The sequence below is a fragment of the Sebastes fasciatus genome, chromosome 9 (assembly GCF_043250625.1).
Source record: "Sebastes fasciatus isolate fSebFas1 chromosome 9, fSebFas1.pri, whole genome shotgun sequence".
NCBI classification, from domain to species: domain Eukaryota; kingdom Metazoa; phylum Chordata; class Actinopteri; order Perciformes; family Sebastidae; genus Sebastes; species Sebastes fasciatus.
This window is the reverse complement of record NC_133803.1, coordinates 27,553,182-27,571,784: the sequence shown is the minus strand read 5'-3', so window position 1 is coordinate 27,571,784 and position 18,603 is coordinate 27,553,182. Positions and strand designations below refer to the sequence as shown.

At 39.4% G+C, this 18,603-nt stretch overlaps 1 protein-coding gene across 1 annotated transcript; it reads left to right on the top strand.

Moving 5' to 3' along the window:
* The first annotated feature begins 13,722 nt into the window (after nt 1–13,722).
* On the top strand, nt 13,723–18,324 carry LOC141774372 (uncharacterized). Its single transcript, XM_074647004.1, has 4 exons — nt 13,723–14,172; nt 15,364–15,587; nt 15,693–15,852; nt 17,383–18,324. The coding sequence occupies exons 1-4, from the start codon at nt 13,887–13,889 to the stop codon at nt 17,565–17,567; spliced, it is 855 nt and encodes a 284-aa protein (XP_074503105.1). The 5' UTR covers nt 13,723–13,886; the 3' UTR covers nt 17,568–18,324.
* The last annotated feature ends 279 nt before the right edge of the window (nt 18,325–18,603 follow it).

Sequence of the window (18,603 nt, the reverse complement as noted above, 5' to 3'; positions counted from 1 at the left end):
ATGGCTGTCTTAATTAATTCTTTAAAAAGTAAGCTGGGACTTCAGAGGTCAGAAACATTACCCCAACAAGTAGCACTTACTGCATTCAGAAGTCAAGTCAGTGCCCATGTTTGGGTACTGTTGGTGCCAAATTTACGCATTTAGCTAGTGGTGTGAAAATGGTGGAAATTGACTGTCTCAGCATTTGACCAGTGATATTTCTGTTCAAGAACTCACTACCAAGACAACCCCAAAGAGTAGCACTTATGAACACAATAATCATCAGTGTATCCATTTGAGGTTATCTGAATGTGATTCCAATAACATCTTTCTTCAGTTTCCGTCTGTAGCATATCAACTCCATCAGTGATATTTCTGTTGAAGTACTCACAACCAAGACAACCCCAAAGAGAAGCACTTATGAACATAAGAATCATCAGTGTCTCCATTCGAGGTGATCTGAGAGGGATTCCCATAAAATATTGCTTCCAATGCATTCAGTTGCTTTTGTCAATTAAAACTACCCCAATGAGTAGCACTTACTGAATTCAACAGTCAAGTCAATGCTCAAATTAGGGTGATATGCATGACTTTCAAAACACGTCGGTATTCTTCAACCGATCTAAAATGGCTGTCTTAATTAATTCTTTAAAAAGTAAGCTGGGACTTCAGAGGTCAGCGACATTACCCCAACAAGTAGCACTTACTGCATTCAGAAGTCAAGTCAGTGCCCATGTTTGGGTACTGTTGGTGCCAAATTTTAGGCATTTAGCCAGTGGTGTGAAAATGGTGGAAGTTGACAAGTGATATTTCTGTTGAAGTACTCACAACTAAGACAACCCCAAAGAGAAGCACTTATGAACACAAGAATCATCAGTGTCTCCATTTGAGGTGATCTGAGAGGGAATCCCATAAAATATTGCTTCCAATGCATTCAGTTGCTTTTGTCAATTAAAACTACCCCAATGAGTAGCACTTACTGAATTCAACAGTCAAGTCAATGCTCAAATTAGGGTGATATGCATGACTTTCAAAACACGTCAGTATTCTTCAACCGGTAACACACAATCTAAAATGGCTGTCTTAAATAATTCTTTAAAAAGTAAGCTGGGACTTCAGAGGTCAGAAACATTACCCCAACAAGTAGCACTTACTGCATTCAGAAGTCAAGTCAGTGCCCATGTTTGGGTACTGTTGGTGCCAAATTTACGCATTTAGCTAGTGGTGTGAAAATGGTGGAAATTGACTGTCTCAGCATTTGACCAGTGATATTTCTGTTGAAGAACTCACTACCAAGACAACCCCAAAGAGTAGCACTTATGAACACAATAATCATCAGTGTATCCATTTGAGGTTATCTGAATGTGATTCCAATAACATCTATCTTCAGTTTCCGTCTGTAGCATATGTCCTGTTCAACTGCCCCAACAAGTAGCACTTACTGAATTCAAACTCAAGCCAATGCTCAAGTTGGGCCAATATCAGAGACTTGCAGTGTGCGGTCTTCTTTGCTCATGAGTTTCTTCGTATTTCTGTTCTTTCTGGCATCTCCTGTGGTGTGTCCCAGCTGCAGTGGAAGTGGTGTTTCTTGCAGAAAGTTGCCCTTCTTAAATACCAAATGCAGCCATTCCCACCCAACTCCGCCTTCTTTTTGATGAAGTTTCAATGGCTCTGTGAGGAGGCAACCATCACCTTAAATGTATGCAAGTCGTTAGCAGTTGAGTGGTCAATTCTCTTCAGCAGTCCTTTAAAGCAATACAATGAAGCACAGTTAACACTGAATATCTACTCCAAAAGGTAAATCAGCCATAACACTTCAAGACAGCTTTTGTTGGTGCCAAATTTTAGGCATTTAGCTAGTGGTGTGAAAATGGTGGAAGTTGACTGTCTCAGCATTTGACCAGTGATATTTCTGTGGAAGAACTCACTACCAAGACAATCCCAAAGAGTAGCACTTATGAACACAATAATCATCAGTGTATCCATTTGAGGTTATCTGAATGTGATTCCAATAACATCTTTCTTCAGTTTCCGTCTGTAGCATATCAACTCCATCAGTGATATTTCTGTTGAAGTACTCACAACCAAGACAACCCCAAAGAGAAGCACTTATGAACATAAGAATCATCAGTGTCTCCATTCGAGGTGATCTGAGAGGGATTCCCATAAAATATTGCTTCCAATGCATTCAGTTGCTTTTGTCAATTAAAACTACCCCAATGAGTAGCACTTACTGAATTCAACAGTCAAGTCAATGCTCAAATTAGGGTGATATGCATGACTTTCAAAACACGTCGGTATTCTTCAACCGATCTAAAATGGCTGTCTTAATTAATTCTTTAAAAAGTAAGCTGGGACTTCAGAGGTCAGCGACATTACCCCAACAAGTAGCACTTACTGCATTCAGAAGTCAAGTCAGTGCCCATGTTTGGGTACTGTTGGTGCCAAAATTACATATTTAGCCAGTGGTGTGAAAATGGTGGAAGTTGACAAGTGATATTTCTGTTGAAGTACTCACAACTAAGACAACCCCAAAGAGAAGCACTTATGAACACAAGAATCATCAGTGTCTCCATTTGAGGTGATCTGAGAGGGAATCCCATAAAATATTGCTTCCAATGCATTCAGTTGCTTTTGTCAATTAAAACTACCCCAATGAGTAGCACTTACTGAATTCAACAGTCAAGTCAATGCTCAAATTAGGGTGATATGCATGACTTTCAAAACACGTCGGTATTCTTCAACCGATCTAAAATGGCTGTCTTAATTAATTCTTTAAAAAGTAAGCTGGGACTTCAGAGGTCAGCGACATTACCCCAACAAGTAGCACTTACTGCATTCAGAAGTCAAGTCAGTGCCCATGTTTGGGTACTGTTGGTGCCAAAATTACATATTTAGCCAGTGGTGTGAAAATGGTGGAAGTTGACAAGTGATATTTCTGTTGAAGTACTCACAACTAAGACAACCCCAAAGAGAAGCACTTATGAACACAAGAATCATCAGTGTCTCCATTTGAGGTGATCTGAGAGGGAATCCCATAAAATATTGCTTCCAATGCATTCAGTTGCTTTTGTCAATTAAAACTACCCTAATGAGTAGCACTTACTGAATTCAACAGTCAAGTCAATGCTCAAATTAGGGTGATATGCATGACTTTCAAAACACGTCAGTATTCTTCAACCGGTAACACACAATCTAAAATGGCTGTCTTAATTAATTCTTTAAAAAGTAAGCTGGGACTTCAGAGGTCAGAAACATTACCCCAACAAGTAGCACTTACTGCATTCAGAAGTCAAGTCAGTGCCCATGTTTGGGTACTGTTGGTGCCAAATTTACGCATTTAGCTAGTGGTGTGAAAATGGTGGAAATTGACTGTCTCAGCATTTGACCAGTGATATTTCTGTTGAAGAACTCACTACCAAGACAACCCCAAAGAGTAGCACTTATGAACACAATAATCATCAGTGTATCCATTTGAGGTTATCTGAATGTGATTCCAATAACATCTATCTTCAGTTTCCGTCTGTAGCATATGTCCTGTTCAACTGCCCCAACAAGTAGCACTTACTGAATTCAAACTCAAGCCAATGCTCAAGTTGGGCCAATATCAGAGACTTGCAGTGTGCGGTCTTCTTTGCTCATGAGTTTCTTCGTATTTCTGTTCTTTCTGGCATCTCCTGTGGTGTGTCCCAGCTGCAGTGGAAGTGGTGTTTCTTGCAGAAAGTTGCCCTTCTTAAATACCAAATGCAGCCATTCCCACCCAACTCTGCCTTCTTTTTGATGAAGTTTCAATGGCTCTGTGAGGAGGCAACCATCACCTTAAATGTATGCAAGTCGTTAGCAGTTGAGTGGTCAATTTGATCAGCAGTCCTTTAAAGCAATACAATGAAGCACAGTTAACACTGAATATCTACTCCAAAAGGTAAATCAGCCATAACACTTCAAGACAGCTTTTGTTGGTGCCAAATTTTAGGCATTTAGCTAGTGGTGTGAAAATGGTGGAAGTTGACTGTCTCAGCATTTGACCAGTGATATTTCTGTGGAAGAACTCACTACCAAGACAACCCCAAAGAGTAGCACTTATGAACACAATAATCATCAGTGTATCCATTTGAGGTTATCTGAATGTGATTCCAATAACATCTTTCTTCAGTTTCCGTCTGTAGCATATCAACTCCATCAGTGATATTTCTGTTGAAGTACTCACAACCAAGACAACCCCAAAGAGAAGCACTTATGAACATAAGAATCATCAGTGTCTCCATTCGAGGTGATCTGAGAGGGATTCCCATAAAATATTGCTTCCAATGCATTCAGTTGCTTTTGTCAATTAAAACTACCCCAATGAGTAGCACTTACTGAATTCAACAGTCAAGTCAATGCTCAAATTAGGGTGATATGCATGACTTTCAAAACACGTCGGTATTCTTCAACCGATCTAAAATGGCTGTCTTAATTAATTCTTTAAAAAGTAAGCTGGGACTTCAGAGGTCAGCGACATTACCCCAACAAGTAGCACTTACTGCATTCAGAAGTCAAGTCAGTGCCCATGTTTGGGTACTGTTGGTGCCAAAATTACATATTTAGCCAGTGGTGTGAAAATGGTGGAAGTTGACAAGTGATATTTCTGTTGAAGTACTCACAACTAAGACAACCCAAAAGAGAAGCACTTATGAACACAAGAATCATCAGTGTCTCCATTTGAGGTGATCTGAGAGGGAATCCCATAAAATATTGCTTCCAATGCATTCAGTTGCTTTTGTCAATTAAAACTACCCTAATGAGTAGCACTTACTGAATTCAACAGTCAAGTCAATGCTCAAATTAGGGTGATATGCATGACTTTCAAAACACGTCAGTATTCTTCAACCGGTAACACACAATCTAAAATGGCTGTCTTAATTAATTCTTTAAAAAGTAAGCTGGGACTTCAGAGGTCAGAAACATTACCCCAACAAGTAGCACTTACTGCATTCAGAAGTCAAGTCAGTGCCCATGTTTGGGTACTGTTGGTGCCAAATTTACGCATTTAGCTAGTGGTGTGAAAATGGTGGAAATTGACTGTCTCAGCATTTGACCAGTGATATTTCTGTTGAAGAACTCACTACCAAGACAACCCCAAAGAGTAGCACTTATGAACACAATAATCATCAGTGTATCCATTTGAGGTTATCTGAATGTGATTCCAATAACATCTATCTTCAGTTTCCGTCTGTAGCATATGTCCTGTTCAACTGCCCCAACAAGTAGCACTTACTGAATTCAAACTCAAGCCAATGCTCAAGTTGGGCCAATATCAGAGACTTGCAGTGTGCGGTCTTCTTTGCTCATGAGTTTCTTCGTATTTCTGTTCTTTCTGGCATCTCCTGTGGTGTGTCCCAGCTGCAGTGGAAGTGGTGTTTCTTGCAGAAAGTTGCCCTTCTTAAATACCAAATGCAGCCATTCCCACCCAACTCCGCCTTCTTTTTGATGAAGTTTCAATGGCTCTGTGAGGAGGCAACCATCACCTTAAATGTATGCAAGTCGTTAGCAGTTGAGTGGTCAATTCTCTTCAGCAGTCCTTTAAAGCAATACAATGAAGCACAGTTAACACTGAATATCTACTCCAAAAGGTAAATCAGCCATAACACTTCAAGACAGCTTTTGTTGGTGCCAAATTTTAGGCATTTAGCTAGTGGTGTGAAAATGGTGGAAGTTGACTGTCTCAGCATTTGACCAGTGATATTTCTGTGGAAGAACTCACTACCAAGACAATCCCAAAGAGTAGCACTTATGAACACAATAATCATCAGTGTATCCATTTGAGGTTATCTGAATGTGATTCCAATAACATCTTTCTTCAGTTTCCGTCTGTAGCATATCAACTCCATCAGTGATATTTCTGTTGAAGTACTCACAACCAAGACAACCCCAAAGAGAAGCACTTATGAACATAAGAATCATCAGTGTCTCCATTCGAGGTGATCTGAGAGGGATTCCCATAAAATATTGCTTCCAATGCATTCAGTTGCTTTTGTCAATTAAAACTACCCCAATGAGTAGCACTTACTGAATTCAACAGTCAAGTCAATGCTCAAATTAGGGTGATATGCATGACTTTCAAAACACGTCGGTATTCTTCAACCGATCTAAAATGGCTGTCTTAATTAATTCTTTAAAAAGTAAGCTGGGACTTCAGAGGTCAGCGACATTACCCCAACAAGTAGCACTTACTGCATTCAGAAGTCAAGTCAGTGCCCATGTTTGGGTACTGTTGGTGCCAAAATTACATATTTAGCCAGTGGTGTGAAAATGGTGGAAGTTGACAAGTGATATTTCTGTTGAAGTACTCACAACCAAGACAACCCCAAAGAGAAGCACTTATGAACATAAGAATCATCAGTGTCTCCATTCGAGGTGATCTGAGAGGGATTCCCATAAAATATTGCTTCCAATGCATTCGGTTGCTTTTGTCAATTAAAACTACCCCAATGAGTAGCACTTACTGAATTCAACAGTCAAGTCAATGCTCAAATTAGGGTGATATGCATGACTTTCAAAACACGTCAGTATTCTTAAACCGGTAACACACAATCTAAAATGGCTGTCTTAATTAATTCTTTAAAAAGTAAGCTGGGACTTCAGAGGTCAGAAACATTACCCCAACAAGTAGCACTTACTGCATTCAGAAGTCAAGTCAGTGCCCATGTTTGGGTACTGTTGGTGCCAAATTTACGCATTTAGCTAGTGGTGTGAAAATGGTGGAAATTGACTGTCTCAGCATTTGACCAGTGATATTTCTGTGGAAGAACTCACTACCAAGACAACCCCAAAGAGTAGCACTTATGAACACAATAATCATCAGTGTATCCATTTGAGGTTATCTGAATGTGATTCCAATAACATCTATCTATAGTTTTCCGTCTGTAGCATATGTCCTGTTCAACTGCCCCAACAAGTAGCACTTACTGAATTCAAACTCAAGCCAATGCTCAAGTTGGGCCAATATCAGAGACTTGCAGTGTGCGGTCTTCTTTGCTCATGAGTTTCTTCGTATTGCTGTTCTTTCTGGCATCTCCTGTGGTGTGTCCCAGCTGCAGTGGAAGTGGTGTTTCTTGCAGAAAGTTGCCCTTCTTAAATACCAAATGCAGCCATTCCCACCCAACTCCGCCTTCTTTTTGATGAAGTTTCAATGGCTCTGTGAGGAGGCAACCATCACCTTAAATGTATGCAAGTCGTTAGCAGTTGAGTGGTCAATTCTCTTCAGCAGTCCTTTAAAGCAATACAATGAAGCACAGTTAACACTGAATATCTACTCCAAAAGGTAAATCAGCCATAACACTTCAAGACAGCTTTTGTTGGTGCCAAATTTTAGGCATTTAGCTAGTGGTGTGAAAATGGTGGAAGTTGACTGTCTCAGCATTTGACCAGTGATATTTCTGTGGAAGAACTCACTACCAAGACAACCCCAAAGAGTAGCACTTATGAACACAATAATCATCAGTGTATCCATTTGAGGTTATCTGAATGTGATTCCAATAACATTTTTCTTCAGTTTCCGTCTGTAGCATATCAACTCCATCAGTGATATTTCTGTTGAAGTACTCACAACCAAGACAACCCCAAAGAGAAGCACTTATGAACATAAGAATCATCAGTGTCTCCATTCGAGGTGATCTGAGAGGGATTCCCATAAAATATTGCTTCCAATGCATTCAGTTGCTTTTGTCAATTAAAACTACCCCAATGAGTAGCACTTACTGAATTCAACAGTCAAGTCAATGCTCAAATTAGGTTGATATGCATGACTTTCAAAACACGTCGGTATTCTTCAACCGATCTAAAATGGCTGTCTTAATTAATTCTTTAAAAAGTAAGCTGGGACTTCAGAGGTCAGCGACATTACCCCAACAAGTAGCACTTACTGCATTCAGAAGTCAAGTCAGTGCCCATGTTTGGGTACTGTTGGTGCCAAAATTACATATTTAGCCAGTGGTGTGAAAATGGTGGAAGTTGACAAGTGATATTTCTGTTGAAGTACTCACAACTAAGACAACCCCAAAGAGAAGCACTTATGAACACAAGAATCATCAGTGTATCCATTTGAGGTTATCTGAATGTGATTCCAATAACATCTTTCTTCAGTTTCCGTCTGTAGCATATCAACTCCATCAGTGATATTTCTGTTGAAGTACTCACAACCAAGACAACCCCAAAGAGAAGCACTTATGAACATAAGAATCATCAGTGTCTCCATTCGAGGTGATCTGAGAGGGATTCCCATAAAATATTGCTTCCAATGCATTCAGTTGCTTTTGTCAATTAAAACTACCCCAATGAGTAGCACTTACTGAATTCAACAGTCAAGTCAATGCTCAAATTAGGGTGATATGCATGACTTTCAAAACACGTCGGTATTCTTCAACCGATCTAAAATGGCTGTCTTAATTAATTCTTTAAAAAGTAAGCTGGGACTTCAGAGGTCAGCGACATTACCCCAACAAGTAGCACTTACTGCATTCAGAAGTCAAGTCAGTGCCCATGTTTGGGTACTGTTGGTGCCAAAATTACATATTTAGCCAGTGGTGTGAAAATGGTGGAAGTTGACAAGTGATATTTCTGTTGAAGTACTCACAACTAAGACAACCCCAAAGAGAAGCACTTATGAACACAAGAATCATCAGTGTCTCCATTTGAGGTGATCTGAGAGGGAATCCCATAAAATATTGCTTCCAATGCATTCAGTTGCTTTTGTCAATTAAAACTACCCTAATGAGTAGCACTTACTGAATTCAACAGTCAAGTCAATGCTCAAATTAGGGTGATATGCATGACTTTCAAAACACGTCAGTATTCTTCAACCGGTAACACACAATCTAAAATGGCTGTCTTAATTAATTCTTTAAAAAGTAAGCTGGGACTTCAGAGGTCAGAAACATTACCCCAACAAGTAGCACTTACTGCATTCAGAAGTCAAGTCAGTGCCCATGTTTGGGTACTGTTGGTGCCAAATTTACGCATTTAGCTAGTGGTGTGAAAATGGTGGAAATTGACTGTCTCAGCATTTGACCAGTGATATTTCTGTTGAAGAACTCACTACCAAGACAACCCCAAAGAGTAGCACTTATGAACACAATAATCATCAGTGTATCCATTTGAGGTTATCTGAATGTGATTCCAATAACATCTATCTTCAGTTTCCGTCTGTAGCATATGTCCTGTTCAACTGCCCCAACAAGTAGCACTTACTGAATTCAAACTCAAGCCAATGCTCAAGTTGGGCCAATATCAGAGACTTGCAGTGTGCGGTCTTCTTTGCTCATGAGTTTCTTCGTATTTCTGTTCTTTCTGGCATCTCCTGTGGTGTGTCCCAGCTGCAGTGGAAGTGGTGTTTCTTGCAGAAAGTTGCCCTTCTTAAATACCAAATGCAGCCATTCCCACCCAACTCCGCCTTCTTTTTGATGAAGTTTCAATGGCTCTGTGAGGAGGCAACCATCACCTTAAATGTATGCAAGTCGTTAGCAGTTGAGTGGTCAATTCTCTTCAGCAGTCCTTTAAAGCAATACAATGAAGCACAGTTAACACTGAATATCTACTCCAAAAGGTAAATCAGCCATAACACTTCAAGACAGCTTTTGTTGGTGCCAAATTTTAGGCATTTAGCTAGTGGTGTGAAAATGGTGGAAGTTGACTGTCTCAGCATTTGACCAGTGATATTTCTGTGGAAGAACTCACTACCAAGACAATCCCAAAGAGTAGCACTTATGAACACAATAATCATCAGTGTATCCATTTGAGGTTATCTGAATGTGATTCCAATAACATCTTTCTTCAGTTTCCGTCTGTAGCATATCAACTCCATCAGTGATATTTCTGTTGAAGTACTCACAACCAAGACAACCCCAAAGAGAAGCACTTATGAACATAAGAATCATCAGTGTCTCCATTCGAGGTGATCTGAGAGGGATTCCCATAAAATATTGCTTCCAATGCATTCAGTTGCTTTTGTCAATTAAAACTACCCCAATGAGTAGCACTTACTGAATTCAACAGTCAAGTCAATGCTCAAATTAGGGTGATATGCATGACTTTCAAAACACGTCGGTATTCTTCAACCGATCTAAAATGGCTGTCTTAATTAATTCTTTAAAAAGTAAGCTGGGACTTCAGAGGTCAGCGACATTACCCCAACAAGTAGCACTTACTGCATTCAGAAGTCAAGTCAGTGCCCATGTTTGGGTACTGTTGGTGCCAAAATTACATATTTAGCCAGTGGTGTGAAAATGGTGGAAGTTGACAAGTGATATTTCTGTTGAAGTACTCACAACTAAGACAACCCCAAAGAGAAGCACTTATGAACACAAGAATCATCAGTGTCTCCATTTGAGGTGATCTGAGAGGGAATCCCATAAAATATTGCTTCCAATGCATTCAGTTGCTTTTGTCAATTAAAACTACCCCAATGAGTAGCACTTACTGAATTCAACAGTCAAGTCAATGCTCAAATTAGGGTGATATGCATGACTTTCAAAACACGTCAGTATTCTTCAACCGGTAACACACAATCTAAAATGGCTGTCTTAATTAATTCTTTAAAAAGTAAGCTGGGACTTCAGAGGTCAGAAACATTACCCCAACAAGTAGCACTTACTGCATTCAGAAGTCAAGTCAGTGCCCATGTTTGGGTACTGTTGGTGCCAAATTTACGCATTTAGCTAGTGGTGTGAAAATGGTGGAAATTGACTGTCTCAGCATTTGACCAGTGATATTTCTGTTGAAGAACTCACTACCAAGACAACCCCAAAGAGTAGCACTTATGAACACAATAATCATCAGTGTATCCATTTGAGGTTATCTGAATGTGATTCCAATAACATCTATCTTCAGTTTCCGTCTGTAGCATATGTCCTGTTCAACTGCCCCAACAAGTAGCACTTACTGAATTCAAACTCAAGCCAATGCTCAAGTTGGGCCAATATCAGAGACTTGCAGTGTGCGGTCTTCTTTGCTCATGAGTTTCTTCGTATTTCTGTTCTTTCTGGCATCTCCTGTGGTGTGTCCCAGCTGCAGTGGAAGTGGTGTTTCTTGCAGAAAGTTGCCCTTCTTAAATACCAAATGCAGCCATTCCCACCCAACTCCGCCTTCTTTTTGATGAAGTTTCAATGGCTCTGTGAGGAGGCAACCATCACCTTAAATGTATGCAAGTCGTTAGCAGTTGAGTGGTCAATTCTCTTCAGCAGTCCTTTAAAGCAATACAATGAAGCACAGTTAACACTGAATATCTACTCCAAAAGGTAAATCAGCCATAACACTTCAAGACAGCTTTTGTTGGTGCCAAATTTTAGGCATTTAGCTAGTGGTGTGAAAATGGTGGAAGTTGACTGTCTCAGCATTTGACCAGTGATATTTCTGTGGAAGAACTCACTACCAAGACAACCCCAAAGAGTAGCACTTATGAACACAATAATCATCAGTGTATCCATTTGAGGTTATCTGAATGTGATTCCAATAACATCTTTCTTCAGTTTCCGTCTGTAGCATATCAACTCCATCAGTGATATTTCTGTTGAAGTACTCACAACCGAGACAACCCCAAAGAGAAGCACTTATGAACATAAGAATCATCAGTGTCTCCATTCGAGGTGATCTGAGAGGGATTCCCATAAAATATTGCTTCCAATGCATTCAGTTGCTTTTGTCAATTAAAACTACCCCAATGAGTAGCACTTACTGAATTCAACAGTCAAGTCAATGCTCAAATTAGGGTGATATGCATGACTTTCAAAACACGTCGGTATTCTTCAACCGATCTAAAATGGCTGTCTTAATTAATTCTTTAAAAAGTAAGCTGGGACTTCAGAGGTCAGAAACATTACCCCAACAAGTAGCACTTACTGCATTCAGAAGTCAAGTCAGTGCCCATGTTTGGGTACTGTTGGTGCCAAATTTACGCATTTAGCTAGTGGTGTGAAAATGGTGGAAATTGACTGTCTCAGCATTTGACCAGTGATATTTCTGTTGAAGAACTCACTACCAAGACAACCCCAAAGAGTAGCACTTATGAACACAATAATCATCAGTGTATCCATTTGAGGTTATCTGAATGTGATTCCAATAACATCTATCTTCAGTTTCCGTCTGTAGCATATGTCCTGTTCAACTGCCCCAACAAGTAGCACTTACTGAATTCAAACTCAAGCCAATGCTCAAGTTGGGCCAATATCAGAGACTTGCAGTGTGCGGTCTTCTTTGCTCATGAGTTTCTTCGTATTTCTGTTCTTTCTGGCATCTCCTGTGGTGTGTCCCAGCTGCAGTGGAAGTGGTGTTTCTTGCAGAAAGTTGCCCTTCTTAAATACCAAATGCAGCCATTCCCACCCAACTCCGCCTTCTTTTTGATGAAGTTTCAATGGCTCTGTGAGGAGGCAACCATCACCTTAAATGTATGCAAGTCGTTAGCAGTTGAGTGGTCAATTCTCTTCAGCAGTCCTTTAAAGCAATACAATGAAGCACAGTTAACACTGAATATCTACTCCAAAAGGTAAATCTGCCATAACACTTCAAGACAGCTTCTGTTGCATGTCTATAAAATGAAATGTACATAATGTTGATGTAAGAAATCAGTACAGTATCACACCAACACTGAAGAACTTCATTCTATTTTCTAGTAGCATTTACTGAGGTCAGCAACATTACCCCAACAAGTAGCACTTACTGCATTCAGAACTCAAGTCAGTGCCCATGTTTGGGTACTGTTGGTGCCAAAATTACATATTTAGCCAGTGGTGTGAAAATGGTGGAAATTGACCTGTGATATATCTGTTGAAGTACTCACAACTAAGACAACCCCAAAGAGAAGCACTTATGAACACAAAAATCATCAGTGTCTCCATTTGAGGTGATCTGAGAGGGATTCCCATAAAATATTACTTCCAATGCATTCAGTTGCTTTTGTCAATTAAAACTACCCCAATGAGTAGCACTTACTGAATTCAACAGTCAAGTCAATGCTCAAATTAGGGTGATATGCATGACTTTCAAAACACGTCAGTATTCTTCAACCGGTAACACACAATCTAAAATGGCTGTCTTAATTAATTCTTTTTTTTGTTATATATGTATTCTGTTTTTTCTTTGTTTATTTTTCTTATAACAAAATAAAATGAAATATGGATAAAACAAAATAAACATAAATAGGTAGATAGCAGTGGCGGCTGGTGGAATTTTTTCTTGGTGGGGCTGTGCCACATCCAATCAATTTCAGCAAACATCCCTGTATGATTTAATGCAAAAAAAGAGTGAAGGTATCAAAAGCACATTACTACTTTGCAGTTAAACAATTAACAATTATTTTATTCCAACAGGAAGAGTAAATAATGCTTTGAAAAACACAACAGTATACAATTTACTCAGTGGTGGAATGTAACTAAGTACTTAAATACAATTTTGAGGTACTTTACTTGAGTATTTCCATGTTCTGCTACTTTCTACTTCTACTCAACTACATCTCAGAGGGAAATATTAGACTTTTTTACTCAACTACATTTATGTGACAACTTTAGTTACTTTACAGATTCAGATTATTAATACAAAATATAATCACATTACAATAAATTACACATTGCAATTAAATCAGACATATTACTGGTTGAATTCCATATTTAAAACACAAATATTGACAATTTGTATAATTTGTATTATTCTCAACGTGGGTATATATCGCTGCCTTTATGCTGCTGTTGCATTGTGGGAAACGTAGTTCTGCAGCCGCCCCAATGTTCTCTCAACATTTCTGTGACGTTTTTGCAACGTGATATCGTTCACTGGAAATGTCTCAACTTCCGCCTCTTCTGTGCAGCGGAGGGAGCAACAGAAACGTTACCTAAACGGTGTAGAAACGTTTCACCGGGTCTCAGTGTTCAGTAACTTAAATGGAGCATGTTAACGGAGACAACCGGGACTGGCCGCTGCAGCGACGAGTGGAGGGTATTGTGAACAAACATATGGCAGACATTGCTCGAGAAACCCTCCAGCAGAGGCTGTCTGCTGCGTCCGATGAGATGCACAGTCTGGCTGAACATGTCTCCAGACGCTCCTCAGGGGAAGAGTTCAAAGACGAGTCCCGAAGAGGGGACGTGAGCTTCGGCATAGAGCCGCCGCTCTCCTCCGCCTGCAGCTCCGGAGCCGCTGACAAGTCACTTTGTGCCCCATCCACAGGTAGACTGTCAGCTGCACAGAAAAACCTGGGAATAGTTTTTATCTAACTAAATGGTCTGGCAGGAAGGTGGACAATAAAGTTAATGTTAAAATCCTCAAAAAACATTAGTGTGCAGCAATGTACATTTACTGCTATTTTCACTGTTTGATGATGTGTAATATTCAATCTATAGTATTATTTCTATAGGTAAAATGTATTTTTATTCTAGCATTTCAAAAAACAAACATTTACTAGCACCATTATTCATTAGCCATTGTATTTATTTTATTTTATGATTTATGGTATTTTTTTGTGAAAGTTAGTAGTATCTGGGAATAGGTACAAATGTCGACAGAATTATTTGGAACATACTTAATAAAACAAACTCACCTTCACTTCTTTGAATTAAAATTTAAAATTTTTTTTTATTATAAATTATTTAATTTTGGGCTGTTAGTGAATTAGAATACTCACTGGTAGCCTGTCAGCTGCCAACCAGTGATTTCACTCCACAGAATAAACCTGGGAATAGCTTTTATCTTTTATCTTTAAATGTCATTAAATGTAGCAAAATAATATTACATTATTATTATTTTAACAGAAGAGTAAATAAATAAGGGAATTAATACAAAGGTAAATAAAGAAGGAAATTAAAACAGAAATATCAATTTATGTCACATTTTATCAATTAATTAATGGCTAAATTTATTTTTTATATTATTTTTGCGACATGTATTTATTTATTCATTTTATTTTTTATTTTGGCAAGTTCTGTCCTCCATACAAGACCACTGACATTTTAGAAATAAATGTTCAATAGTTTAATCTTCATCACAATTATCAATAGGGCACCCTTTCGTTTTAACAAAGCAAGTCCACTGCTACCACCGCTAGTCTAACTGATACAAGCCACATAATATCTTGTGTATTTTCTGATAAGTACTTGATAAATCTGTTTTTAATACAAACCTGGGACTCAAATTCATCTAGAGTCTGGTATAGGAAAACACCATACAAGTTATTACATAGTTTAGCATATATGTTTTTGCTGGATATTTCAACCCAATTAATATTTAAGTGTGTAACATTTGTCATCACTGTCGTCACTATACACAAGTTTGTTTTACGGTACAGAGTTTCTTGCACGTTCTTTTTTCTTGGTCCAACTCAGTGTTTTTACACTCAACTTCTCTCCAACTCCTCCTCTCTAGAGACTGCTGCTCAGCGGAAGATCATCGCTCTACTGGTGGAGATCAAAGAGGAGCAGCAGAGGCAGTGGGCAGTGCTGAGGGATCTTCAGGCTCGACTTCAGGGTCAGACCGGCTACGAGGAAGAGGATGTGGAGGCTCTGGACATGGATCTCCCCCTGAGGACCCTGGAGCAGCTGGATGAGATGGAGAGACAGCTGGATGATGCAGGAATACAAAAGAGAATGGTAATTTAAATAGTGCTGTTTATGTGATGTTAATCTCCAGGTACCTTGAGTCGTTTGCTGTGTGAATACTCATTGTCTGCTGTGAAACTGTTGTCCAAATTCAAGGTGTCCTACCTGTCACGGATGGGCGGGGCGACGGTTGACGACGCAGTGAGACGTCTTATGCAGGCTGTGCTTTCATTCGCCGTTGGTTCTGAACTCAACTGGGTGGGCCGCGGACAAAAGAGAAGCTTCAGGAACACTCGCCTCCAAGGGGTCCTCTTCTGTAAGTATCAGACCTGGCATTAACATGCGTCCTGAGTGATTCACAAGAGAACAGCTTTAAGTACGTCTGTTCACACCTGGCATAAGAATGCGTCTCCACATGCATCTCGAGTGACCACCTGTGATTGGATCTCGCTTCCCCTCTCTATATGCAAATAAACACGTGGTAGACGCATGGCTAATAGAGCAGATGTTGTATATTACAGGAATGTCAGTATAATGACGTATGATATAATATCCTACATATGTGTGAATTTGGGTGCATTTTATTAATAAAAGGTTAGTGTACCGGCGGTCCCCGGGGACCTCCGTGCCTCCGATACTTCCCTACCCTTTGACGCAAATTGCAATAATTGGGCGCTAATAGTTTTAAAGTACCGTTATTGCCTCCATTAGCTGTGTGACACAGCTGCTGCTGACTGTTTTGATAAACTCCAATAAAGAACTTCCCACTGTTTTTAGGACACTTGCATGCACCTAACCCTTTCACCTTAGGCAGTATCTTTGCCTCACCCGTCCCCCCTGCAACTCTCCAATGGGCCCCTGGGGAGGCGCGCCTCACAGTTTGAAACCCTCTGCACTGTTTGGTTGACCTCTTGTGTCTCCTGGAAGAAGCTCCAGTTGCAACTCTACATTTCAGACTTTGATTCATGTTTAAATGAGACTTTCTTTCAGGTTTCAGCTGACATTATCATATTGTTTGGCTCATGCTAAAAGATTAGAGTTGTTTTGTTATTAAATAAGGGATTTGGTTTGCATTGCAGGGTCCTAATCTATATCTGATAGAAAACATGAAGAAAATAATTAGGGCTTTCAACCGTGTGTAATCAAATTAATTGCACATTTTTTATTTATTCAAAATGTACCTTAAAGGGAGATTTGTCAAGTATTTATACTCTTATCAACATGGGATTGGGCATATATGCTTGATTTATGCAAATGTATGTATATATTTATTAGTGGAAATCAATTAACAACACAAAACAATGACAAGTATTGTCCAGAAACCCTCACAGGTACTGCATTTAACATAATAAATATGCTCAAATCATAACATGGCAAACTCAAGCCCAACTGGCAACAACAGCTGTCAGTGTGTCAGTGTGCTGACTTGACTATGACTTGCCCCAAACTGCATGTGATTATCATAAAGTGGGCATGTCTGTAAAGGGGAGACTCGTGGGTACCCATAGAACCCATTTTCATTCACATAGCTTGAGGTCAGAGGTCAAGGGACCCCTTTGAAAATGGCTGTGACAGTTTTTCCTCGACAAAATTTAGCGTGAGTTTGGTGCGCTATTTCGCAAAATATTTTCAAGCTAGTATGACATGGTTGGTACCGATAGATTCCTAAGAATATGATTCATATGATGCCAGTATCTTCCCTCTAGGTTTTAAACTGAACCTGCTACAACCTCTGAAAGACTGAATAGTGGCATTAAAACTATAAAGAATACGCTATGGTTTAATAAGGATGGTAATTAAATAACGCTGAGCTGTACAAAGGCTAATCTCTAGCTTCTTCTTTTAGGTGCTCTGAAACGAACACCAGTGGGTAAGGAGGCCACGCATCACCAGTACGCTGACGTGGTGAAGAAGTGGCTGCGGTTTGCTCCATTCAGACAGGGAGGGACCGGCCGTCGCTGCTACAAACCTCCGATGGAGTTTCCAGATTCTGAGGAAACTGACAGTTTTAACCAAAGCTGCACACACTGACATTTATCTAATTTATTAGGTATCCCCAAAATACCTAAACATTAGGGTGTCCATTCAGAGACAAGATATCCACATGCTATGATAGCAATATTATTTCTTAAAGACACCTGCAAACTGTACACATCGGGTGTTTTTCCTCCTCCAAAATGTCCTTTTAAAGAGCCCAAATGATGAGACATTTCTCCCAATTCAGTGAGCTGTGTTAAAGACGGAAAACCTAGCAATGGTGTGCCTTTCAGAACTTCACTTAAATATTTAAATATTTGATAAAAATGCAATCTTTCTTTTGAATATATATCAGTCAGTGCACATCAGTCTTAATTGTTTATAGATGGATATAAAGTGTCTTGGAATGAAACCATCCAGTGTATTATATTTTCTGTATGATAAAGCATTGTTTCGCCTCTTGTACACATTACTTTCTCCCTTTTTATTGCCTAATGCAGCGTTGTAACTCCACTGAGGGCATGTGAGGATTAGTACAGTGGATGTTCACAATTTATACTGTAGGGGGCGACAAAATCAAAGCATTTGTCTCGGAGTGCTTAAAGTTAAGATGTGGTCTGTCATCTCCGGCCTCAAAATGAAACCATAACATCTAATAGAATTTGCAAATTCTCAGTAAACTGAAGACTATTTCCCAGAAAAAGCGCTTTTTTTCCACATGTTCTTGTGTCTCATTTGGATTTGTTGGTGTGTGTTTTTTGCCAAGTTGCTGGTGTACGATTTATTATTTTAGTAATAAATAACCATTCATTCAATTTTTTATCTATATAGTTATTTGTCACATTTTGTTTTAAAAAGTTCGGAAAGCAATGTTTAAGTCAAGCCTGATGTTGCCTTACACATAAAAGAATGATCCCAGTCACTTCCACACAGTGAGGCATACAGCTTATTAATTAAACACTGGTATCAGATCGGAACTTGGTATCGGCCGATACCCAAAGCCCAGGTATCGCTATCGGCATTGGGACTGAAAAAGTCGGATCGGGGCATCCCCACTTACAGGGTCACCTGAATTGAAATACTGTAGTTT